This window comes from Manis pentadactyla, chromosome 9 (assembly GCF_030020395.1).
Source record: "Manis pentadactyla isolate mManPen7 chromosome 9, mManPen7.hap1, whole genome shotgun sequence".
In the NCBI taxonomy this organism is placed as follows: domain Eukaryota; kingdom Metazoa; phylum Chordata; class Mammalia; order Pholidota; family Manidae; genus Manis; species Manis pentadactyla.
In genome coordinates, this window is record NC_080027.1 from 121,028,481 (window position 1) to 121,055,792 (window position 27,312).

The following is a 27,312-nucleotide window of genomic DNA, read 5'->3' on the forward strand; positions in this document are numbered from 1 at the left end:
TCATTGCAGTGTGTCTGGGGAAATAAAACAAAAAAGGCCAATATTCCCTATAGAGATCTGTGCACAAAAGAGGAGACAACCAGAGTAGCTGAGATGTGAGTGAGATTTCAGAGGGAGCAAAGTTGGTGGGAGTGGTGAGTGGAAAGATAAACCCTCCGGAGCACCCCGAGAGAGGCAGTGGTCTCCAGAGCACCCCGAGATAGGCAGTGGTGGATGCGGACTCTCCCCATGGGTGGGATAGTTGCTCAAGCCAGTTTGATTTTCTGTTAAGGAGAATGGAGAACAAAGCCGATGGAGGGCTTGGGAGCACACAGGGGGCTGCCACGGGGGCTGCACGTTCATCACTCCTTCAGGGTTTGCTCTCTGAGGGTGGGATAAGGTCAGACACAAACATAAATTCCCTTCGATTCAGGCAAAACTGAGAGGTAGCCTTAGTGAGACAGAGGCCAAGAGCATGGGGGCCTGGAAAAGGGCTCGACGCCTTTCAAATGGTGAAGAATGGACAAGACTTGGGGTGCGATGACACTGAATCTAAATGCTGCGACCGGAGTGATCTGCACATGTGGGGCCGTGGAGGACAGGCGATCCGGGGACATGTGCTGCGAGGAACCAGAGCCCTCTTCCCAAGGTCCCTACAGTAACATAAGTGGGTTACCTTTGCATAATGGGTTTGTTTAGGGTCCTTGTTCCACAGAGTCCTAATGAACACAGAGACAAGATAGTTTGATATGTAAATTTTTAATGGAAAAAATGTGCACTTTATGTCCAGAAAAGCAAAAACATGAGACAAAAAATAATCAGTAACTACACAATCTCAAAGCACTAAACATTAACAAGTCATCCTTTCTAGATAGTTATTACTATGAATGATGGTGCAAAAGGGATAACAGAGTCATCAAACTGACGTGACGCATAGTGCATGGAAGGCAGGAGGGCACCTTCTGCCTCCTCTCTGGGGAAAATCTTCCGAGTGGAGCCTAAGGAGTGGATCTCTTGGCGTTGTCTCTCTGCAGTTCCAGGAGTTCAACCTCCAAAGACAGTTTATACACCTCCAGGGCCAATTTCACATCCTCAGGGTTTGGGAGACACTGCATGAGTGCTCTGCCGACAAGCACCTGCTCACAGCCTTCGGGGTACACCTACGAGAGACACAGGTGGTGAGGGTGGTTGCAAGGCTTCTCTCCACATCGTGAAGGGGGTGGCGGTGCATCGTGGCGATGACAGACTACAGGATCAGGATCGGGACGAGGACCAACCCCAGGCCAGGTGGTGGGGCAGGAAACTAGGAACACCACGGGCCCCCCATAGCCTTCCCCTGAGGGACACAGAACTTCTCTGTGGCAGCTTCTGGAAGACTTCTGTGGGGACAGAGGCCGTTTCTGCGGACCATTCCAGGAATGGCACACAGTATATTATATAGTTTAGGAAAGGGAAAGTTAGCAGCCAGGGCTAGGGAACACCCCAGGGCTGAGGCCCCCCCTCACTTAGGGCCTCAGGTTTTCCTGTTCTCAAGAGAGCCTGGGAACACTTCCCACCTTGACAGACCCGAGCGCTTCAAGGCAAAACCAGAGTGTGCCTCTGAAGGCCTCAGGAATGACTCCTGACAAGTCACATCGCACCGTGCCAGGCCGTGACAGCTCTGGGAGGCACCATGTTCAGGGGCGGACAGCACAGGGACCTCCTTGGGCTGTGCCACTTACCCACTCACACCTGGGCACCTCGGGGTACCAGGTTCTGCTCTCTGAGCAAGTGATGTTTGGGGATCCAACCAAACCATAGCCAGAGTTACACTGCACGGTGATGGTGTCAGGTTCAGAATATTGATTCTTAATCACAGTCAGCCTTCCATTGGCTATTTCTGGCTTCACACACACAGCTGCAATGGAAACACAGTTTTAAGCAATCTGGAAACATCAGGGGAAGGACATGGTAACAGGCCAGGATTACAAGGATGAGCTACGGTAGGTGCTGCTAATTATTTCATTTTTCACTCCGTTTGACAACAAAAACATTAGTTAACATTCTCACTGAGCATTGGCTACATATCAGACATAGGCTAAGCATCTTATCTGATGATCACATGTAAGTCTCAGTTTGTGAGTGAAGACTGTTATTATCCCATTTTATCTAGGACAAAGTTGAGATACAGACAGGTTAAAAATTTGTCCAAGGTCCTAATACTCTTAAATAACATGAAAGGATAGACAAAGGCATGTGACCCCAGGCTGTCAGCTCTCGGAGCAGTCACCCCCTGCACCCTGATCCTGCAGGACGCCAGCTATGGAGTTTCCCCTCCCGCCTGTCACCCTCCTGGGGGCAGTGGGCGCAGTGGAGGCAAACAATCCCTGGACTTGTTGCCGGCAAACTGAGAGTCCACCTGTGTTCATGTAAAACTCTGACCCGCTCTTGATCCCCCTGCCCACAGCAGGTTGGCACACTAGGAGCCCCCCACCACATGCTCCGTCACGAGCGGGCAGCGCCTTGCGTGAAGCTCTGATGGAAATACCACTTATGCCATGCTTGGGATTAGCCCATGAGAGCCCGCATGCAGGCTGGGGCCAGTTCCCAGGAAGACAAGCTTCAGGCCAGGGCTACGCCCTCCGAGACAATGTACCACCTGTAGAATATTTCTGGCCATACACAGGGAAATGGGAATGGGGGCTGCCTCCAGAAGGCTGGATTTTGCGACTTGGAGAAAGAAGTAGGGGAGATTGATGTCTCTGGGTGCCCTTTGCGCTTTCTGAATATAGTGTGAATGTGGTCATTACTTAAATCAAATCAGATGAAATATTTCTGTACCGCCTCTGGCAGGGAAGAAACTTAACTCTCAGTCCTCACATGACATGTCCACCCACGTAGCCACGGCTGCCAAGGGAGCTGGAGTTACCTTTACACCGAGGGGCTTCAGGAGACCAGTGTGAGGAACTGCAGGAGAGTCTGGCTGGTCCAGCCAGAGTGTACCCTCTGTCACATTCATACACAACCTCAGTTTTGAATAAGCTGTATGTGTTTATTCGTTTATGACGTCCATGGGCAATGATAGGAGGAAAATCACAACCTTGATGGGGAGACAAAAGTGAGAGAGCTTGAGCTTGTAGCATGTAGGAAAGGACGCATCCCAGAATCTGTGTGGTATGTGGGGGGCTTCCTTCCGTCCCTCCGTCTTCTCTGCCTGAAGGACACTCAGCCAGACCCGAGGCCCGTACTGCCCTGCTGTAAGGCTCAGGCTGGGAAGCCATCACGTCCCTTTATTAGACCACTTGGTGGTTACTTCCATTGTTTCTGAAAGTATAATGGGTTTAAACGAAATTGGCCCAACTGCACATTGGGCCCTTGGCCTGTGCATAAGAACTATCAGATTCCAGAAGCCCGAGTAGAAGCCGTTTATACTGTCCACTGCCCTCCTCTTTGAAGCAAAAAAGTAAAGTTTAAAAATTTATACTGAGGGGTCTGGAGAATTAGAGTAGATTATTGGAAACTCCTCAATATTAGTCCCTACTGTAGTCACAGGTATCTTTGCTAACACAGACTGTCTTCAGATAAATGAGGTCACTGATTTAGCAGAAGCCTTCTCTTCCATCCTATCCAAAGAGAGGCTCAGAAACAGTTTGTGTATACATGAAAGGGTCAAGACCATACATCTGCAGTTTTATCTGTGGCCTGTGGTAACTCACCTTCCCCTATCATAATAGTCTGATGATAGTATGACAATCTGGACATCTAAAGATATCATATTGATCTCACCTTCCCCTATCATAATAGTCTGATGATAGTATGACAATCTGGACATCTAAAGATATCATATTGATCCTGATATATCATCGATATCATGTTAATTCTACTGAATATGCAAGAAGAAACTAGCATGATGTGAGATAATAGAGAAAAAATACACATTACCTATCTATCTATCTATCTATCTATCTATCTATCTATCTATCTATCTATCTATCTATCTATCTATCTATCTATCTATCTATCTATCTATCTATCTATCTATCTATCTATCTATCTATCTATCTATTGGTCTCTGCCCCAGTTCCTGGCATAGAGCTCCTAAAACTCTAGTAAATTCCTAAGTGCTAAGGGCGTTAGGAGCATCTTTTATTCTATTGAGGCAGCTCTGGGTGGGTTCCTGGATGGCTTCAGTATGGGGACTAGTCACCAGAAAGGCGAAGCCATGATAGAAGCTCGGAATTTTCAGCACCAAGTCTCATCCTCCAGAGAGGGGAGAGGGGCTGGAATGAAGTCAACAACTGACATTCCTACATGAGGAAGCCTCCATGAAATCCCAGTAGTCCAGACTTCAGAGAGCTTCTAGGCGGATGAACACATCCTTGTACCTGGAGGGTGATGCACCCCAACCCCACAGGAACATGAGTTCCTGCCCTCTGGACCCTCCCAGACCTCACCCTATGTATCTCTTCATCTGGCTTTTCATTGTATCCTTTGTCGTATCCTTGAATAAACTGGTAAGTGCAAGTAAGTGTTTCCCTGAGTTCTGTGAGCCACTAGCAAATAAATAGAACCTGAGAAAGGAGTTAAGGAATCTTCAATTTGTAGCCAAGTCAGACCAAAGTTGGGGGTAACCTGCAGACCTGCTACTTGCGATTGACATCTGAAGTGGGGGTGCCTATGAGATCTGACACTATCTCCAGGTAGATAGTGTCAGAACGAATGAAATTATAGGACACCCAGGAGGAGTTGTAGAGAATTCCTTGTTGTGGGGAAAAATCTGTACATTTCTGGTCACCAGAAGTGTCATGGAAGTTCTGTGTGAGTAGTAAAAGAGACAGATGGCGGAATAACACAAGAGGTAGAGGAAAGACTGAGTTTTTCCAATTCACATGATGATGGCCTCAGAATACTGAATGTAAAGATTCTGGGGTCTGCCATATCAGTGTAACTTTTAGAGGACCAGAGTTTAAGGCTTACTAGGCTATCCCATTCAAACTAAAATCAAATTTTTGAAAATCGCACATCACCCCACGAAAAAGGAAACAAAATGCCTAGTAGAACTTTCCAGATTCTAAAGACAGCATACTCCATATTTGGGAACACTATTCCAACCAAAGACAGCTGAGCTTGAATAGGACCCATGTTGGCAAAGGCCTTGGCAGTAGGTCTAGTCTGCCGTGAAATCATCCCTGTTGCTTGGACCTCAGGACTCTGCAGAATCTAGTGCCCTGAAGGTGGCTGTAGTAGTAAAATATGCAGATGCCACTGGGACAATCACATCATAGACCCTTAAGATCCTGAAGCAAGGATGAATGCACTGCTACGGAGAATGATGTGCTTCTTGAAATATAACTCTTGGCATGTTCCTTGGTCCTGATAAAAACAGCTCCTGACATTGGGTCATGAAGTGACTATGTGACAGAATCACTCACCATGAGCTCGGTCTATTCAGACCCATCAAATTATAAGGCCATTCAGGCCATGATGCATGATAAAATAAAAGTGGTACATCTGGCATTGAGCATGAGCAGGACCAGGTGGCACAAGCAAACTGCACAAACAGGGATCCCAGATCTTTGTGCCCTAATCACAGTTGCACAAATGCCTCTGCCTTAGCTCACGCTCATGGTTATATGTGGTATCCATTACTACCAACCAACAGAGAGCTGCAGAGAGGAAAGTGCGAGCCTGGTTCACAGATGTGTATTTTTGTCTGCAAGCTAAAATGAGTGCAAGCTGCATTAAAACCCAATTGGGGGTGGTCTACAAAGACAGGAGTAAGGGGAAATCTTCCTGATAGGCAGAGCATTAGGTGGTACTTCTGGTCATTCTTTTCATTGGAAAAAGAAGTGGCGTAAGGATAGACTAAATTAGGAATCATGGCCTGGAATGAATGGTTTTCTGTCAGAGCCCTTAAGGACAAAGATTAGAAGACTGGACACAATGAGATCTGGGCTAGAAGCAGGTATCTGGACATATGGGAGTGGCCAGTAGGTAGGAAGGTTTTGTTTTAAATCAATGGAGCATCCTCAGTAGAAACAGCATTAAACAACCAAGTAGAAGGAAATAACTCAGCCAGTTGAAGTCAGTCATCCTGTCACTGGCTGTCACAGAGGAAAAGGAGTGAAGTGGTAGGACAAGCAAGGGCCCAACAGCACGGACTCCCACCTACCAGGCTGTCTCTGAACCTCCAACCTCAATAATGCTAAGGCCCTAGTCTGAGCACATCCCTTGAGACAACTAAAAAGCCACCTGGTAGCAGGTTGACCATATTGGACATCCTTCCACCTAGAAGGGACAGCTATTTACTCTGACAGAAATAGACAACTCTTCCAGACGTGGGTGTACCCTTCCTGTCTTTGGGACTCAGTCAACACTGTCATCTGAAGGATTTGAGAGCCTAACCAATTGACATAAGATCCTGCTACATGCACCTACAAGACCTCATTCACAGCAAAAAAAGGTGTGGTGCTGGGAGCACGGCCACGGAATGCACTGCTCATATATCAACGACTGCATCAGCCAGCACCCACAGACCCGTGAGAACATTGGCATGGCCTGTTAAAGGCACAGCTGACGTGCCGGTTGAAAGGCAATACTTAACAACGATGGGACTCCACAATATTTCTTCAGAATATCTTCCAGGATGCAGTATTCACTTTAAATCAAAGGTCAACCTTTATATGGTAGTGAGTCTTCAGTAAAATAAAATAAAATGCACAGGGCCAGGAACCAAGAGACGAAGGCATGAGTAAGATGGTAAGACGATTTACCAACACGCTAAGTGACCCACGTGGAGAAATTGTGTTTCACATCCCTGAGACTCTGGGATCTGTAGATTGAAAAATCCTGGTTGGTGAAGAGGGAACACTTCTACCAGAGAAGTTTAAGAAGATGCCCACTGATTTCTAAGCTGCATCTAGTGCCTGGCCACTCTGGGGCTCCTGCAGGCTTCTTACCCACAGAGCAAGAAGAGGAATCACTATTCCTAGTGGGAGTGATTGTTTCCGATCGTTAATAGGTAGAGCTATGGAAACACAATGGGGGAAGGGAAGACTGTGTTTAGCACACAGGTGCTCTTGGTGAGGGAGAGGTAGGCATTTCACCCTGGGGGTCAGTCTGAAGGAGGGCTTAGGGGCAGCAGTAGAAAGGAAGCAAGTTCAGAAAGACAGGTTCCAGTGCATTTTGGAGGGCCTTACACTGCAGGTGAAGGCATGGACCAAAAGGGAGAGAAGAAAAGAGAATAAATACCAAGAAACGGAAGGTAGTAATTGAAAAGTCTAGCTGATCTATTTATTAGGTGTGAGCTATTTTCACTGATTCAGAAAAGAAAAGGAAACAGTCAGGTGGAGAGAATGGGAACAAGCAATGCGGGAAAAAAGACAGCTAGACCAGGGGGCCACGCGTTTCAACGAGTTTATCCACTCCAAACTCACACAGGGTATACAATTTTTTTTACCTAATTCAAAACCTCTGTTAATAACCCATCCCTTTGATATGAAGAAACTTATAAAATAACACAATTACAAAGCTCTTACTCTCATCACATGTTGGTGTTTTGGGATTCCACGTGCCATCCTCCCGGCAGTTAGCTTCAAACTCGTATTTCTCATAACATGTGTATGAAACCACATCTCTGTAGAAATAGTCACAGCTATGATTGGAGCCACTCTTCCTAGATAAAGTGATTTTGCCATTCTTCAGGTGTGGTACTGGGCAACATGTCTCTAAAAAATAAAAAATAAATAAATGAGGCTAATGGTTAGTAAAATCACCAGGAGGAGGCCCCTGTGGCTAATCATCTCATTTCTACCTCTGGAAGATGGCATCGCTCAGAGATATGGCAGAAAAGGGTCCCCAAGACCCTGCATCTGCCCTCCCGTCCCTGATGGGCTAAAGGACTCCAACCTGGTCATTTCCCCCCACCTCAGTATTTTCATTAGGAGCCTTGGAAATGAGAGGTTGGATTAAACCTGCAAGAAAATGTAAATTTTCAAAATTATTCAAAAACAATGACAAATGACATCCATTTCCTTATGGTTTCAATTAGGGTTATATTAGCATTAAGCTCTCTATTAACTCGGATCTCCTCAGTCACATCATATTCTAAAAAATGTGTATCCACCTGACAGCTAATGCCTAGAAATAAGTTTAAATTATCGCTTATGGCCAGGATTTTCTTGTAGTTAATACCACATTTAAGAGAGACAGTTATTCAAGTTTTTTTCATGTTTAATGCAATAAGAGCTGAAATAAAGATATAAGTTTTTTATTCACTAGTAGAAATACTTTCAGATAGAATTTGGTAATGTTTTATGTAAGATAAAACCTCAGAACTGAATAAAATGCTCTATTTCTATATCAGGCGCTTGTCCAGCACTACAATGGGGTCTTTGGGGCATATTCAAACACTGTCAGCATTCATTTGTTTACAAATTATAATAAAAATATCCAACATTCATATAGTTCCTAAATTGTAACAGTATTTATGTAATGCTTTACATTGTAGAAAACACAAATATTTAAGTCTTGAGTCCAGATTCATAATTAATCAGATTTTAAGATAACTGGGATAAATACCACTTCACTTCTGCCTTTTTAAATGGTTTTAAAGAATCCTTTATTAAACAGTTAAATATAAGTAATGAGTAAAACAAACATGATTAAAAACAGGTTTTTAAACATATGTAAATCAACTTACATCTGCATAGAAAAAATTAGTGTATTAATTACATGTCATTGTTTTTTATTTATTAAAGAGGATCCTCAAAGGCTTGCACCTACTGCTATGCTGTTATTTTAGTGATGGCAATTGTTTTTGCTAAATATTATATTTTAAGTCAGTAATTTTGTTAAAACCTTTCACGTCCCCAAAATGAGTCTGAATAACTGCAGTTAAACTTTTAAGTTCTAATGTGACATGTTACCTTTCAACAGGCTGATCTAAATCACCATTTTTCATTATGTGTGCATTTCACACATTTTTCAAATTCTGATCTGGAGAGTGAATTTCCCTACATTCTGGACCACAGTGTCTTCACCTCTAAAATGTCAAGATTCTGACAGATGTGTAGAAGGAAGCCTTTTCTCCCTCTGTGGTCAATTCCACTGAAGCCCGTAAAATGACATCCCCTCTGTCTCTCAGCCCCTCACTCATGCTCTCCAAAGAGAGAAGAGCCATTTTCTACTAGTGAGACCAGGGAAAGTCTCCTTTCTGTCCTACTGAGGCAAGAATGCTGGGTCAGGGGTCAGAATCTGGCTTCTAGAAGCAGGTCACTAGACCCAGCTCTTTCAGTCTGCGGTCCCATGAATCAAGATGCACGAGGCACGAGGCACCTTGCAGCTGGTTGAGTTCATATCGGTTTCACAGACTCCCATCTACCAAACACGCTAAAGGCTACACTGGGGAGAAAAGGGCTTGGGTTGAAGGTCTGACCCTGGCGATGCTGAGCTATCGTCTCCATTCTACCCTTACCAGTAATGAAGCTAATACTGTCGCATAATGCTTAACGTATCTATTTATGTCTCATTTGATTGTGAACTAGGACAGGGTAAGACGACAATTTCCCAGCTCCTTGAACTCCCAGATCTTCACAGCCCCTTCTGACAATAATAGTTCTGTTCAGTTAATATCATTCTAAATTCATCTTGAGGGATAAATTATATTCATTTAAGGTAGAAAATCCTAGCACATGGTGGACATTTAATATACAAAAAGGTTTAAAAAACAGAAACTCACCCTCGCATGCTACGTATGGAGACCATTCCAAATTCCCCTGACAAGTCACAGTCGTAGGCTTGTCTACAGCAGGTTTATAGCCAAGATGGCAGCGGTATCTAAGCACAGTCCCAATTTCATATACTTCCTCTTTTGTTGGCTGGTTGTAACCATATACGTCCCAGGAAGCATGTGGGATGTATGGTAAGTCAGTACAACTATCTGTTCATAAAGAAGAACAAGGGAAGAGGACACTTACAAGGGATGTGACAGTGAACAACGAGCCTGTCCTATCAATGGGTGTCATGTGCTCATTCACCCGGGAACCGGCCTGCCAAGCTGCTGAATCAGCCACACCAGCCAACACACATGGACATGTGCCTAAACGTGCACGACGCCAGAGAGGTTCCTACGAAGGGCACTACCAAGTAGTTTCTGTGTGTTGTGCCAACTACCCAAAATGTTAATCCTCTTCATTGTTCTTCAATCCACTCCAGAAAGTCTGGTCTCTGAATTGAAGCCCTGGGCTTACTAGGTAGATATGACTGGAGAACTACTGCAGACAAACAAATCTAATTTTGTGTCCTAACTAAGGATGGATGGTTTCCCTTATCCAGGTGACGCCAGCAGCCTTATCATTTAGGGCTCGGCAAGAACCAGCCAAGTCCAAGCATCTTTTGACTCTAGACCTCACATCTGGTCCTTTTCATTCTTTCCTATGCTACTGAAGCATATGATAGGGAAATACGATACAAACATCGGCTGAGCTGGATGTTTATTACATTTTTATCTTCAAACATTTAGAATGGCATAGAGGGTAAGGTTCTTTTATAGCAGTTTTATTGAGACAGAAGTCACCTAAAATTCACCCATTTAAAATATACAACCCCAAGGTTTTGGTATACTCACAGAGTTGTGCAACCATCACCACTACCCAACTTTAGGATATTTTTATTAACCCGAAAGAAACTTTGTACTCATTCATAGTAACTCCTTATTCCCACATGAGTTAATATTGTTATATACCTACCTTAGCATCAAGTTATCATTATTACTATTAACACCACACCATTTCTAATGATCCATACGAGTTGATAACTTCAGAGTGTCAGAATCATAGTTAGTCCACACCACATTTTTGTGCAAGTTATTAAAACTTGCAAGTTAGCATTTCTTTCTTCAGGACACTTTACTATTTATCTTTCCAATTATCATAATTTTGTTAATACAAAACAATTTTCTATCAACTGAAATTTCTATTGAATTGTTGAAATAAATATGCTAATGCCTACAATGTGAATGTGTCCTTTAGTGGTGGAGGGTGCCCAACCCACACAACTGTACATGGCAGCCTTGCATGATGTTACATGACTTTACACAGTGTACTGTAATCATCCTTTTTACCAATAAGAAAACAATAAAAACAATTATTGATCTAAATTAAAATGTTCTCTGTGATTCAAATGGGTTTAGGCATAGGAGTATGCCTCCACCAACATTTCTGAATATATTTAGATGCTAAACAATGAAATTTCTTCACAGTCCATACTCACTGATCTCGCAAGTGGGAGGAACAGGATCCCAGTTGTTATCAGCTTCACAATGGATTAAACTGCTGCCTTTGAGGATATAACCTCTATTGCAGTCAAATACAATAGAGTCCTTATAAGTATAGATGGGTCCAAATCCAGAGACTATCTTTGCATTTTTATGCTCTGGCTGAACACAGCTGATTTCTAAAGAATCATAGGAAAAGACAAGTGGGTTGTAAAAGAGAAATGGTGATAAGGCTATTACTACTTATGTCAAGTAGATACAAGGAAAACACATTTCACCTTTTAAAAGCCTTGGTAAAATGAGAACCCATCATGCTGGTTCCATTATGAGATGATTGTGAATAATGCCAACTTCCTCATTTCCTCAAGAAAAATTAGCTCTGTAAAACCCAGAAGGAACACCGATCTTGAAGTCCTCAAATATTCCCCTTATAAAAAATCCTCCCCTTCCCTGGATGATTCTGGAGTGGGTCCGTGACCAAGGGTAATGATACGGTGGTCATGGAGTAGGGGCAGCCGGGCATCAGAGATCGGCGCTCTCACAAGCAAAGAACAAACTGTCCCGCCCCACAGCTGTCCATCAGGGAGTCCTGCCAGTCCTGCCACCGGAAGTCCTCTATGATCCCTCAGCTTCTTTCCAGGCCCACTGCCCTAGAAAGTGAAGTCACCTCCACGTCTTGGCTGGGTGGCTGCAACAGGTGCCCATGGGGTAACTTTTGTCCCACTTCAAATTGTTGTCCACTCTGTAGCCTGAGTTATCTTCCTGAAATGCAAGACATTTACTCCCCTGGTTAAAGCCTTTCAATGTCTCCTCTTCACCTTAGCTTTGAATTCCTTGCGAGTAATAGACCAGGTCCTTCAAACCCTGGCCTCATTCTCTGCCATTTCCACCTCTGGCAGTCTAGACCCCAGATATCTTTAACTGTTTGCACTATTCCCTGATTGGACTATGTCCTGTGGTGAGTCAGGATAATAAGTGAAACTGTGTAGACAGTAGCAAAGGAAGATGCCTTAGATTAGCAAACTCTCAACAGTATAAGAGATCTTCTGGCTCAGTTACTGTTTGCTTTGTCCTGGTGACCTTCTGTGTTTAGTAGGTTTTGCTGCTCTGTAGGCATTTGTGGTTGACATTACAACTGCTAACCAGTATTTCCGGTTTCTCTTCCTGAACAGACAAAAGATGATATTTTCTAGTTCTCATAGTGTACATACAGTCTACTCATTACATGAGATTTGGACAAAAGGCTGCAATATAAAGTGATATGTGGTCATTTTCAGGAAAAAGTTTTTAAAAGCCAGGGAACAATTTTCTTTTCTCTCTTTCTCTACTGACAAGATTTAGAAAGCACATTTTGATATGGAGGTACCACAAAATCAAAGCAACCTGGATTTCTGAGCAGGATGATAGAATAATATATAATAGCTGCCAAAGAGAGACACCTGAACATGCAACAGACTCAGTATGAATGAAAACCAACTTTTACATCACAAAGTCAGTGAGATTTTAGTGCTGCTTGATACTGTATACTGGTATGTCACACATTAGAATCAACTGACCAAATAAATGGCTGCATTATTGCAGCCATTTGCTTTTGAATCTTCCATTTCCCCCAATAAATACATCTTTCTTATTCCTTTAATCAAAAAAGAAAAATTCAAAGAAGAACCCAACAATTCAATCTGACTTACTTTTACAGGTAGGAGGGCTTTGGCTCCACACCCCTAGGGTCTTATTCTCCACTGTGCAAGAAATGGAGGCTTGGCCTAACAGCGAGAAGTCGGGGTCACAGCTGTAGGTTACAGAAGAGCCATATGGATAGAAGTCTTCATCTCCACCACTGTGCCTCCCGTTGCGGATGGCTGGAGGAGGCTCGCACTTGGCAACTGGGACGGTGAGTGAAGAGGAAAAAATAATCAAGTAAGGCATCCTTACAAGTCTAACATTCATGATGTAAATTCTCACGGAGAGTCCAAGAAGCACCAAAAAGACACAGGAGTTTCATTACCTGACATGGTCTAGGTTTATAGTCAAGTCAGAAGAGCTCTACTTACTCACACATTGCGGGAAATCATCACTCCAGTCAACTCCTTTATCTTGGATCTCACAGTGGCTGGTGGTTGGGCCAATTAAGATATATCTAAACAAAAAAGGATCAAAGATTTTAATGGAAATTTTCCTACCCTAAGTTAAACTGGATAAAAAGATCTGAGCAAACAGACTTGTTGCTCAATACTAAAAATAAAGAAATAATGTATTCTCAGATAACACTTCCCATTGAGCATTCCATTCAGTAAAATTTTGTCACTGCAATGAGATGTTTCATGTGTGTTCATTTGTTCTTTTATCCTGTGATCTATTAGTGAGCATTGACTATATGTCAGGCATGGAGCTCATCCAGAGCTCCAGCTGGACCATGTAGGGAAAAGACTCATTGGGTGTGTTGTGCAATTTTCTCTGGATGAGAGGACCAACTGTGCTCCCGGCCCCAAACTCTCATGTCCCCTGGTTTGTAGCCTCCTTCTGACTTCTCCTCCCACATATCATTAACTCCCTGTTCATGACTCCCATTTTTACAGCTCTTGACAAATCCTAAGCTTTCTCCAGTTTGTCTTACTGCTATCTATGTATTAAGGTAACAGGAAAAGAAAGCATTGTTAGAATGATTTCAACTTGTATTACCATCATGTAAAAAACCTACAATGTGACTGAACATTAATATAAATGTGACCATCAGCAATCTGAGGCCCCCTGGAATTTATTTAATATTGACCCAAAGAAAAATGAGTCTTTTAATAAGGCTAAATACATTGATAATTAACCATTTCTTTATTTTGAAGTTTCTTGAAAACATAATTTTTCCTACCTAGCCAGGAAATCAAGTGAAAAGCATTGCTTGCTTCTGGTTAATCCAATAAGAACACTTAAGTGTTCAAATAGCACCTTAGTTTTGGATCTTCCCACTTTCTCTATTGGAAGCCATACACAATGAGGGGAATAGGATAAATGTGAGAAAATAAAACAAAATTAAATGACAACAAAAAAGATTAGAGAACAATGTTAGACATAGATGACAAGCAGAGAATCAACATATAAACTGAAGAAGGAACACAAACAGAATAAAACAGCTATTTTGGAATGTATTTCAAGGAAATATCACACAAATAAAATAATATGTTAATGTGCAGCTTAAAATTGCACATAACATAGCAGCAAAATATTGAACTAAATGGTCTGCATCAGAACAACTAAGAGTAGGATTATTAGATTTCAAAGATAAAGAATAATATCTTTGACCACTTCAGCATTTTATTAAAAATAATAATAACAATAAAGAGAGAAATGTGGTATCCACATATAAATCAAGTATAAAAATCAAATGAGTATTCATATTTGAACTGACTGTTTATAGTTCATAATGCATGAGCAAAACCAAAGGTTTCTGTGATGACTGCCCTTGTACTGTTCACTATGTAACTTATTCACTATGTAAGAATTTGTTCACTATGTAAGAACTTGTTTGTTATGCCTCAGAAGATTGGAGACTGATGAAAATTAGGCTTGGGGTGGATTAGTGATTGTGCATTGAGCATTGACTCCCCTATACAGAGTTTTATTGTTGTTAGCAACCATTTGATCAATAAATATGAGAGATGCCCTCACAAAAAAAAAAAAAATTATACACTTCCAATGGTAAAATAATAAGTAACCAGGATGTAATGAATATAGTCAAGATATTGTAACAGCCTGGTATGGTGATAGCTGGTACCTAGAATTGTCATGTATATAAATGTTGAATCACTATGTTGTACACCTGAAACTAATGTAATGTAATACTGTGTGTCAACTACCCTTCAATAAAAAATAATTATCTACAAAAAAAAAAAAAAAGAGTAATATCTTTGAACAGTCAAACAAAGACCAAGTCACGTATAAGAGTCAGAAATCCAGGTTGACATCAGAGCTCTCTACAGCAACATCCACTAGAAAAAGATATCCAGTAGTATCTATAAGATATCAAGAAAAGAAAGTAGGAGCCAAGGATTTTATACCCAGCCATGCTATCTTCTTTTTTTTTTTTCATTACCAAATGTAGGTCACAGTGGTTCAACAGTCCTCCTCCCCGACTCCCATCTCCCTTGGTATCCACAAGCTACTTCTCAGTGTCTATGAATCTAATGCTGCTTTGTTCCTGCTGTTTTGCTTTGTTTTTATATTCCTCAAATAAATGAAATCATATGGTATTTGTCATTCTCTGCCTGTCTTATTTCACTGAGCCTAATGCCCTCTAGATCCATCCATGTTGTTGCAAATGGCAGAATTTCTTTTCTTTTTATGGTTGAATAATATTCCAACCATGTTATGTTTTAAGTATTAAAGTCTCATATATTATTTGAACCTGCAAGAGCTCAAGGAATAATTTTCACTTGGAACATTTTTTTAAGAAATCACCAGAAGACAAACTACAGCCAACTGAGTGATGACAGGGGAAACTTGAGCAAAAACAAAAACAAAAAAAATGAGTGGTGAACACAGAACAAGCAGATCTAAAACAGAGATGGATATGCCCTAAATGAAAGGACATGAGAAAACTTCAGAAAAAAGAACTAAATAAAATAGAATTAAGCAATCTACCTGTTGAAGAGTTTAAAGTAATGATTATAAACATACTCATCAGACTTGAGAGAAGAGTGGATGAACTCAAGAAGACTCTCAGTGCACACCTTTTTACATCAGTCTTACTTGTGAAATATGTGTGCACAGTAGCTATGGTTTTTAATTAATTCAAAAGAAAAGTATTGTTTCTAGATTGGTTCACACTCACCCTTCTGAACAGCTGAATTCTATTTGTGATCCAAAAGAATAATCTGTCTTAACTATCACTTGCCCATTCTGTAATTCTCCAGGGTTTCTGCATCGTTTCTCTGAGAGAAAATCAAAATGATGATCAGTGTGATTCCAAGTACTCACGGACAGTATTACAAAAGAGGACGGAGTGAGCTTTCACTTCTACTTCCAGAAAGACCCGGTGGTTCAAACTTACTTCTGATCTTGACTCACTGATTTTTTATTTTGGAGGAACAATGTATACAAAATTTGATTGCACTTCTTTCTGGTCCACATTTTACCAACAGAGAAAACTGCTCAGTTAAATCCCTGTGGTGATGGAGTCTATGGTTCAAGATTGAACACACTGAGCAGGTATCTAGTTATGTTCCATTCTGTGCCTGTGGATGTACTTTGAATTTAGGCCACTCAAAAATGCATGTCCTTCCAGCTCTATGTACAAGTGGGGCCTTCAGAGGCTCTGCGCCAGGCCCACCTGCTCCTCTCTGGCACCCACTTTCTCCCTGCACACTGCTAGTATTCAGACCTGCACAGGCCCAGCTCTGAGGCCCCCATGATCTGGACAGTCCAGAGGAAGCTCTCCTGTTATCTAAGTACAGCTGGGCTAAGGTCCCACAATGTACCCCAGTGTCACTCACAGCTGAACAGCCCACGCCTAGAACCTGAATACATCTGGACCTTCTTTCTCCCATCACTACCGAGATCAGTAAGATTCAGCCCCCAAACATCCAATAGCAAAAAGCATTGAACAATGACATGAGAAGTGATGAGTAGGCAGAGGACAGGGGATTTTTAGGGCTGTGGAACGATTCTGCATAATACTGTAGGGGTGGATACATGTGCTTATACCCTTATCTAAACCCACAGAATGTGTGACACCAAGAGTGAACCCTAATGTAAACCAGGGACTCTGGGTGAGAATGACATACCAGCATGCGCTAATGGGTCAACAAATGTACCCTCTGGGGCAGCATGTTGATAGTGCGGAGGTTGTGGGTGTGTTGCCTTTTATGGGAGCTCTGCTTTCTGCTCAGCTTTGCTGCAAACCTAAAACTTCTCTAAAAATAAAATCTGTTAAGAAGATTTAAAAAAAATGCATGTCCTTCATCACCAAAGAAACAGCAAAGGAGTATGGATTATATACCTCTACTATTGGAAAACCATTGCAGAATGTATTCTCAACTGAGGGTGAATCACATCTTCCAAACACAGCATATATTTTGGATGAGGGTTCTTTGAAAACTGCATTACTACCTTCTATCCACGTTAGTTTTTGGAATTCTCTAAGGAGTGAATCTGTTGTTCAATATATTAACACTGAATTGTAGTTTCTTTCCAAAAGAAGTGCTTACTAGAGTTACTCTGTAAAGGATAAACTTATTTTTCATAATTTTTCTTTTATTTATTTGTTTATGTTTTTCAAAAAGTGGCACACTTGTGTACATTAAGATCAGTAATTGACAAACTGGATGGTCCCTTAGGGACCAAAGAGTCTCATTTGCATTCGAAAGCTTAGTTCCTGAGACAACTCTGCAAAGAAGGAAAAAGCACAAATAAGAAAAATAAGCGTTCATACTTACTAACACAGAAAGTGCTGTCGCTCCATGAGCCTCCTACTTGACAGGTAATGTGATTTTTTGAACTGGTCCTACTGTAGCCAGGGCGGCAGTTGTATTTCAGAACAGTTCCAGTTTTGAAGTTTGTCTCATTCAACTTAATTACGGGAGAAGCAAAGTGTAAATTCGGTGGCGGACCACAGTCACCTGAGCGCCAAAATGAGCAAGAGCACCCGGAGTTACGGCTTGGGACACAGCATCGGGATACTTCAGTGGTATGATTTTTAGGACAAACACCATTCTTTTCTCCTCTAATCAAGAAAAATAGTAACTCCTGTAATCCTCATTGTCCAGCAAACCCAATGAGTGATCAGTAACATGTTGTTGATAAATTATAATGACAATGACAATGATAAAAGGAGACATTTTTCATCCTTTCTCTACTATATATGAGATAATTTATCCTAAAAGGATAACAAAAATGATTTCATCAGCCTAGCAGAGTCCCCATATCTGCTGATTCTGATGCATTTGTGCAAAGCCAGAGGTCCCCCATTTTTCCCTACAGAAACATATTAGTTCATTAATAATAGCGTTATATATGATTTCACTCATCTGGGGAGCATAAGAACAAAGCACAAACTGAAGGAATAAAACAGCAGCAGACTCACAGAACCCAAAAATGGACTAGCAGTTGCCAAAGGGAAAGGGACTGGGTGGGGGGAGGAGGGAAGGGAGGGAGAAGGGGAATAAGGGGCATTACGATCAGTGTACATAATGTATGGGGGGGCGGGTGGGGGGAAGGCAGTACAACACAGAGAAGACAAGTAGTGACTCTATAGCATCTTACTACACTGACGGACAGTGACCGTCATGGGGTATGTGGTGGGGACTTGATAATGGGAAGAATCTATTAACCACAGTGTTGCTCATGTAATTGTATACTAATGATATCAAAATAAAAAAAAATTACAGCATTATATAATATTGATTGCCTCAGGGAAGAGAAACTGGGTGCCTGGAAGATGTATACAAATAACATTTTTCAATTTGTACTTTTTCGCACCTTTGGAATTTGGAATGTTATAAAGGAACAAGCATGTAACTCGTGAAGCATAAAAATCTTAATCCTTCTCTCCTTGCAAGAATTAAATGCAAGACTGGTTTACCTTTCTTTCAGAAGATCCCAGGAGAAGTATTCAATTCCCCACTCTATTCTGGATAAACTCACAGGCAATGAAATTTGTTCAGTCAGACCGATGGATAGTATAGATTTGCTTCAAGTCATGATTGGAGATTGTTTTGGAAATTTCTGGAGAATAAATTCTAGGGGGATGTGTCTAGAAAACTGCCTCTTTAATGAGTCAAGAAGATGTCTCCTAAATTCCAAATCCCAAATAAAGTCCAGATTTCTGGTCAAATAAACCTTTGTTGCTGAAGTTGTATTTCTATTAAGAAGCTTAATAATCTCTGTTAATCTTTAAGTGAATGGGTGCATGATCTTAAATGTTTATTGCCAGTCTGAGCTTATCTCCCTCCTACTCACCAACAACAGTAGCCAATAGGGTGGCGACCAAGATCATTTGGAATGGAGCTGGATCAGAGACTCTCCACAGCCCAGAAAAAGGCCAGGCTCCCATTCTGTCCTTTCTATGAAGGGTCCCATTTGGAGCTCTGGGGGGCATGACCTGATGTTTCTTCAACAATTTTCTGTTGAAAGAACTCAATTTAATAAGCAATCATAAGGCACTAGGATAAATGCTCTGGAAGCCATGTCTTCATGGAAATTACAGCCTAGAATGAGAGAAAGGACATGCACGGAAGTGTCACAACACAGGACAATGAGTGTTAACCTCTGTGGAAGGGAAGCACAGTGCCTAGAAGAGGGACTCATTCCAAGTGGAAAGATGGGAGGCGGTTGCATCTGAGTTAGATATGCCACAAAAGTTAGAATGGATGCATGCATATTGGAGGAACAGCAGATAATACTTCAATTTGGATGGTAAGTAAGGTGCCTGAGATGGAGAGATGGCTGTTAGGCGTGCAGCTGTAGATGTGTCTGAATGAGATGTAAGGATCAAGTTCAGGAGTTTATAGATGCTACTCACTGGGGAATAAAGAGCCATTGTTTTTGGTTTTGGTTTCTTTGTTTTTAAACTAAGGAGTGACTCAATGTCCTTTAAGAAGATCGCTATGGCAGATGTACATGTGACAGGCTGAAGTGAACAGACGGAAGGAACAAGGAACAGGGAAGTTGATTAAGAAGAGTATTGCAATCAGCCTCGTGAGCCACAGAGGGGATCTGACCAATGAAGTGACAGAGGAAGTTAGAGGGAACAGATGTAAAACAAAACAAAACAAAACAAAATGCAGGAAAACAATGAGATGGAGGAAAGGAGTGGGATTACTATAAGCAGTGTTGGGAGCTCCACATGACAGCTGTCAACAAAGGCAATAAACCATCAAGCTGTTTGCAGTTTGGAAAAAATATTTTTATATAGAGATATATATATGTCGGTATACATTTAGATCTCTAAAGAAAAAGAAAATATACATGACAAATGTACTTACATTATTTAAAGACTTGTTTAAGGCAAAATCATGAGGACACTTTTTTCTCCAATACCACTTATATTGGAAAACACAATAGATCTTAAATTTACATTAGACATAGTCACTCTCCTTAAAGGAATATATGACTTGAACTCCCACTGAAATATTGAATTTCACCCTATATTCTGATGCTTGTTAGACCCAGATAATTCTATGATCCTCATGTGACCATAATTCATACTAAGCACATATCCATTTAAATAAAAAGAGCTTCCCCAATATCTCCCTCCAAGATGCTTCTGTCCCACATTATGGGGGTAAACGGTTTATAGTGGCCCTTCACATTATGTGGAGAATGACTCATATGATCCTATCTTCCCCAAATTCAGTTCTGATGAAGCCATTCTTCCACCTGCTGGAGGGAAACTCCATCTCACCCACATCCTATCCCAGGAGCTCTGTACATGACTTCAGGGACAATTCTGCCAAAAAGTAAGTTCAAACTAATGAACAACTTATCAAATGTATTTGCTTACCAAAAACATGTTTATAGAATTTGTGCTGAATAAATTAAAGATCTACAGAGTATGGGAGGAGCCAGGATCAGCATCAAAAGCCTTCACACACACCTTTCCTTTCCTGTTCTCCCCTCTTTTCCTAGAACCTCCCTCCCTATCACCTCCCACCCTCCCAGCAATCTGACGAGACTAGAGACAGTGGCGGGGAAGGCAAGCTCCACATAACGAAAACCAGTGCACTAAATCATCTGTGAAATTTGCAAACTATGATACATTTCTCACACACAATAAAAATTGTTATGAACTACAAAACCTATGGAACTGAATTTCTTTTAACTTTTGATAAGCTGTAGATTTGGTATGTTCATTGAATTTTAGTGAAATTGAAGAAAGAGACTTTTTAAAATACCAATATGTTGACAAAATAGAATTTGACTATAAAAAATCAAGAATAGTATGAAGTGAAACTTTCCCATATAAATTGTTGCACTTACATTCATATGAAAAATATACACATTAAATATACTCAGAAAATATTCATAAGTATATTTATAAAAATAGATCCATAAGATTAATTCCTTACCTTCAAGAAATTAAATAACAGTACTTCAAATGCTGCTAGAAAGAACATATTCAGTAATTATGTTCAAAAAGAATATACTTATAATCACTGAATACATTCAAAATGAGTATTTCTTAAAACAGTGTTAAATAAATTGATAGGTTGATAAATTCAGCAAATTGCTTTCAATGTACTGACCCTTCAGGGTGGGCATTCACTTATATTGTTTCTGGTGACTCACTTCAGTAGCTGGGCTGAGCCTGCATGCCCAGGACTGGCCCAGACAACCAGGATCTCTGCAAGTTCCAAATACCTCCTACATCCTGTCCCTACAGCCCATATGTACCCTCTCCTCCCTGCCTCTTCAATTCCTCCTCATTCTGCCCATCCCTTCTCCAATACCACCTCCTACCCTCCAGGTCTAACCTCCGTATCTCCAGATTCCAATTACAATTTAGCATTTATAACCCTGACACTCACATGGCTTCTAACTAACATCTGAAGTCTGTCCTCACCACTAGACCATAAGGTCCTTGAAGTCAGAGGCTGAGTTCTCGTTCATCTCGGCCCCACACTGTCCCTAGCTCTGTACCCCACACAGTTAAAGTGCTCAATAAATGTTTGTGGAATTCACGTTCAAAAGCACCTAGTGATACAATATGCTTTCGGGGAAAAATAGTACTATTCCATGTGCATATCTACTTTCTTACTGTTTGTTTTGTCAAGGTCAGATTGTAACTGAGTTTAAAGCAAAGCACACCTGTTTCTAATAAGAACAGACCCAGGTGATCTGACTCCAGGCTCTTCCCCATCCCGAACCTGAATGATCCTACCATCAACCACTCAGCAGTAAAGAGGGAACGCATCAACAGAAACTGGCTCTCCTCCCTCCACAGGTCATGGCAGGCGATTTTTAAAAGTCAGCCTAACACTGTGGTGAGGAATTTCTGTTACTCAGCCTCACACAGAGGCCACAGACACAGTGCTGGGGACAGAAGAGGACAGTATGTGCCCTGGGCTCTGAATCAGACTCAGGTCATGAAGGTTGAATTCTGGTTCTACGACATGGGAGCTGTGCCCCTGGGCAAGATACTCATCTCCTCTAAGCTTCAATTTCCTTTTGGAAAAAAATGAAAATGATAAATACACATGTCTCTCAGAACTGCGGAGAGGTGGCTTGGGTTGATGCATGGATGGCACATTACTAACAGTCAAAAGAAATGTTCGGGAAGAGAGTGAGAGAATCGGTGTGGGCATGTGGCTAACAGGACCAGGACCTCGGGTCAAAATATCATCAGAACAATGACATAAAGGTAATAATGGTTGGCTGCATCCCCAGGAGACTTTAATGAAGCCCCAGTGCAAAGGAAAGCTCATGAACTGGGGCAGGACTTCACTATGGCCTAGAGAAACCCAGGGTCACACCCAGAGCAGAGGCTGGTGCCCACAGGGCCTGTTCTTCCTCCTGGGAGGAACACATCTACTCCCATGACTTTGACCACCATCCATGAATCATTTACAGGCCTCTGGGCCCAGGTGTCTCCTGTAGGTGCAAAACCTTACATGTTTCACATACTCAGTTGTTCATAAAAATCATATTCTGCCCTATTCCCTCCCACACATAAATTTGTAGTCATTCAGGCCTGCTGTACTCTTGTTGCTAACTAGTGGAATACCAGTGCTTACCCTTCAAACTATGGACCTTTCTAAAAGTCAGTGAAAGAAATCTCAGCAAAATAAGGAGGACCTGTTTTCTCTTCCCCTGCAGCTGCAGATGCAGATCCAATCTGCATCATAAAAGTGACCTTGCAAATGTTGTTTCTAACAAAGGAGTGGCTCCTGGACTTTAGATATTGTTGCTCTGCCACTTGAAGGCAACCTTTCATCCTGAAAAAGTCTGTAATTCCAACTAGTTATCTTGGCAAATTGCTTTTTGTCTGGAAGAACATTTAAATTACATTCCTGTTTCTGAATGTTATAAATACTTGTGAGTTTCTTGGCAAATTCAAAGATAAATTATCACATGCTCCTCTTCACTTGCAATCCTGAAAGTAAACTGAAACTTTTGACTCTGTTGGATTTCTTTTTTTTTTTAATTTCAACTTTACTGAGTGTAAGTGATTAAATGGTAAGATATTTAAAGTGAACATCACCATGATGTGGCATGCTGTGAAAGGATTCACCCCCCCCCACCCATCTAGTTGATTAACACATCCATTGCCTCACATACTGAACTTATTTTTTTCTGCTGAGAACATGTAAGTTCTACTCTCTTAGCAAATTCCAATTATGCAATACAGTATATCAACTGTAATCATATTTTACAACATTAGATCCTCAGACCTTCTTCATCTTTGAACTGAAAGTTTGTGTCCTTTACCAACCCCCCACCAATTTCCCCCTCTGCCCAGCTGAGCTCCTGCCAACCACTTGTTATATTTCTTATTTGAGCAAAAAACCTTTTAAAAAAATATTATTGATCCCCAAGGCTCGGATCAGTCTTTCCTTCATTTGTATCTCCCAGACACTTTGAATCCAACATATCCCAAATTACATGCACTCTCTTCCTTCCAACACACTTGAACCCTGATTTCTGTCTCAGCTAGGGTAATAGTTCCCCCCAGCCTCCCAACCAGAACCTGAGTCAGCCCAGCCCCTCTCTCTTGCCCCCTTTCCGTATTCAGAGTCATGACATCCTGTCTCGTGGGCCAGAGCAGCCCCAGCCTGTGTCACCCTCCCTGCAGTCCACTTCCGCAGTCCATCCAGGTTTAGGTTTGTGAAAATGAAGAAGGAGAAACCCCACTGACGTGGAGTTGGGGGCTGGAAGGCGGAGCCATTCCACTGCACGTCAATCACAGGCCCGACAGAAGAACCCTCGACAGGAAGGAATCATGGGTTACAAGCCCCACAGGGAAAAGACGTACATTGCATCTCCTATAAAGTGAAATCAACCATCCTACAACTCAGCCAATGAGAAACGGTCGTCACCCTGAACTCCTGCTCTTCTCCCATGGACTTGCCTTCAGAAGAACCCCTCCCAACTTCCTCCTTTTCTGTAAAATAACATTCCTCTGTTTTGCTTATAGGACTTGCCTGTGGTTTTGCAGCAGCTTGCATGTCTGAAATTGCAATTCTCTGTTATTCCAGGACAAACTCATTTTTTGCTGGTAAAATAACTGACCATATTACTTTTAAGGTTAAAGGTTCTCATACTTCCCTTACCCCACCCTAGACCACTGCAAAAGCCTCCAAACATTTGTAACCCAGCTTCCATGCTGATGCTGTCAAATTCCGAAAAAGCAAAGATCCCCAATTCCCTACATCCCCATACTTCTCCCAACTCTCCCTGTGCTGCTTTCTTTAAACACTGTCTCAACCTCACGAAGGTGCTTGCCTTTCCCAAAACACTTCCTGGAGTTTTTCTAAACACCTGCAGGCATTTGTATATAACGTCTCTTGTCCAGGAATGCCCTTACCTCCAACCTCCCCTTGATTCACTGTGTAGACCAAATGTCTCTCCTTGGTGAAGAATTGCCCAACTCAACTCCACCAAGAAATACCCATCTCTTCTATGCTCCCCTAGTACCTTGCTGATACCTTAATTGTAACCCCACATTGTATTGTTTAACTCAATTCAGTTTGGCCTCTTGAAGTGGATTGTGGGTCCCTTGTAGGCACAGGTGTTTAATTCAACTGCCTATAACCAGCAATATAATAGTTATTCGATAAATGTAAACTACAAAACTCAATTTAGTTTTATCTTCAGAGTGAGAATGACTAAGTGCCACACGGAGGACAGATGAAATAATGCGTGTGAAGTGTTTTGTAATTTGAAGAGGTGATGCAGGGATTCAGTGCCCCCCTAGCTCTCGGGACGTGTGGTGGCTCCGTGGGCCAGGCGCAGCCTTGCAGAACATCACAGCTCCTCGTGGTCTCCCGGCAGATCCCGCACAGGATGTGGCAGAGCACAGAGGGCCGGTGGGGAGGCGAGGACCTGAGCGTTGAGGAGACCTGGGTTTAGTCCCAGTAATACCACAGTTCAATTCTGTCGCCTTGGAGAAGGTGCACTAGCTCCTTGGACCTCAGTTTCTTGTTTCTAAAATGGTGACATTAAACTTAGATCATCTTCCCTTCCCTACAAAGTCTAGAATTCTGTTAGTCGCCTACTGAAAAGCTAAGACTTCCCTAGCAAATGCCCTTCATATTTCAATGACATCATCACCTTTTAAATTTCTATAGAAATGAAACCAATTCAGAGCTGTTGTCCACATGGCTGGTCTCTCGTGAAAAATACCATCAGCACTGGCCAGGGCGGTACAGTTTGAGAGGCTCTGGGAAAATCCTCAGCTCCTGAATTTCTCCTTCTATTAGAATTTATTTTCTGAGGTTATTGTATTTATTTTGTCTAAACTCCCACTTTAAAAATTCCAGTACCTCCAGTCTCAGGTGGACTGTCTCCTTATTTACATCTGCACACTCAATCATATCACTTTGAGACTCTAGAAAGAACTTCCTCCCACGCTCTCCCCTCTCTTCCTAGAATCCCCCTGTCTCCTATCAGCTCTTTGCTTCTGTGCTCATATTGATCCAAGTGCATCAGCACACTGAATACAAATCTTTGATGCCTCTGCGTCTTCTGGATTCTGTTCCCTCTCCTTGCAGTCCGATGTTTCGGAACAGAACAGGAGTCAGCTAAGAGAAGCATGATTAAGCAATGCACATGAGGACCAGAATGGTACTGTGTCCTGCCCATCCCAGGGAGAAGGGAATTTTAAGAAGGGGTCATTAACACGGCTAGGTTGGGCCAGTGAGGAAGACAAAGAAGGTGAGGGCAACTAAGGCTTCTAGCTTCAGAAACCAACTAGAAGCTGACCAATGTCACCTTATTATCAAATCTAAAGGTTTTCACTGGAGATGTGGAAGGCTTAATAAAATCTCCGAAAGAAACTGCATCCATTTACAGAATGCAAACTATGAAAACCAGGTCTCCTGTGAACCCCTGTGGAAGGTCTGGCTTACCTCCTGCCTCAACTGCTGTGTCTAGAGATGGCAAAGGATCAATAACCAAAACCAACACCCTCGTCTTTAAGATACAAATAACAAGAACAACATTTTACTTCTTTTCTGCTCTCATTTGTTTTATGAACATGCATTATTATCCCCCATTTAAAATTTAAAAATTGAGTCTTAGAAAGGGTGTAAAGTACTTTCCAGGTCACACTACCCCTAACACAGTACTCCCCAAGCCCCAAACATACCTCCAAGCCTTTGTCTCTGTCTTATCCCTGACCCAAACCAGCAGCCTTTTGCCCAAGGTACCCCAGTAATCCACTGACCTGCAGGTAGCCGAGAAAGAAGTAGAAAGCTCTATCAAGGTGCCTTGGGTAGTTTCTCAAGGAAGAAAACTGCTTTGATCTCTAATACTCCTACTTCCTCCTCAGATCGGAGTTTACCAGAATACCTCGAAGTGGGCTAGTAATTGCGCCACGACAAAGTCCCTGAATTCCAGCCATGTGGTTGGCTGGACAGAGATGGCTGAATGGAAATGGATAGGCAGAGACTCTCTCTCTACTGGCCCAGTGAATGATTAACAGCAGAAATAAAGCAGTGTTTACCTAATCTCCTTCCTCTTCACTAGCGCCCTTTCTTGATAACATGTTGTAATCGTTTATTTTCTTCTCTGCCAACCATTTCCCCTAAGTGGAAAGATAATATGAGCTTGATGCCAGAATTCTGTGTTTATTTTTTTTTTCATAAACACAAGAGAATTATGCAAGATACAATCCAGCTAGCTTGGAAACCGTAGATACAGCAGGCTTTGGACTAGATCCATCCAGAAAAGTGGTCCACTTTCGATGATGCTTGGTCCAGCAGGCTTTCCTGGGGCTCAGTGACTAATAGCATGGCCCTGTACTGGTGTCCATCCCACCCCAAGGAAGTACAAAATGTGGGGGTGTTAACACACTTACTGAGTTTCTGCAGTGTGCCGAGTTGTCTGGAATATAATGTACAGTCCGTACTCAATAAATGTTAACTACCACCACA

General features: G+C 42.0%; 1 protein-coding gene across 3 annotated transcripts; it reads right to left on the reverse strand.

The window, feature by feature from the left end:
• Positions 1-722: 722 nt before the first annotated feature.
• LOC118924742 (C4b-binding protein alpha chain) lies at positions 723-26,853 on the reverse strand. 3 transcript variants are annotated; one of them, XM_036909852.2, is made up of 13 exons: positions 26,604-26,813; positions 24,361-24,431; positions 19,181-19,344; positions 17,659-17,841; positions 16,056-16,155; positions 13,285-13,370; positions 12,922-13,116; positions 11,230-11,412; positions 9,698-9,898; positions 7,497-7,685; positions 2,888-3,058; positions 1,701-1,876; positions 723-1,139 (listed from the first exon to the last, which is right to left on the reverse strand). In XM_036909852.2, the coding sequence occupies exons 2-13, from the start codon at positions 24,423-24,425 to the stop codon at positions 978-980; spliced, it is 1,875 nt and encodes a 624-aa protein (XP_036765747.2). In that variant the 5' UTR covers positions 24,426-24,431; positions 26,604-26,813; the 3' UTR covers positions 723-977. The 3 variants fall into 3 exon arrangements, with proteins under 3 accessions (XP_036765747.2, XP_036765748.2, XP_036765749.2); XM_036909853.2 differs by lacking the exon at positions 24,361-24,431 and having other exon boundaries at positions 26,604-26,853; XM_036909854.2 differs by lacking the exon at positions 24,361-24,431 and having other exon boundaries at positions 26,526-26,608.
• Between the last annotated feature and the right edge of the window lie 459 nt (positions 26,854-27,312).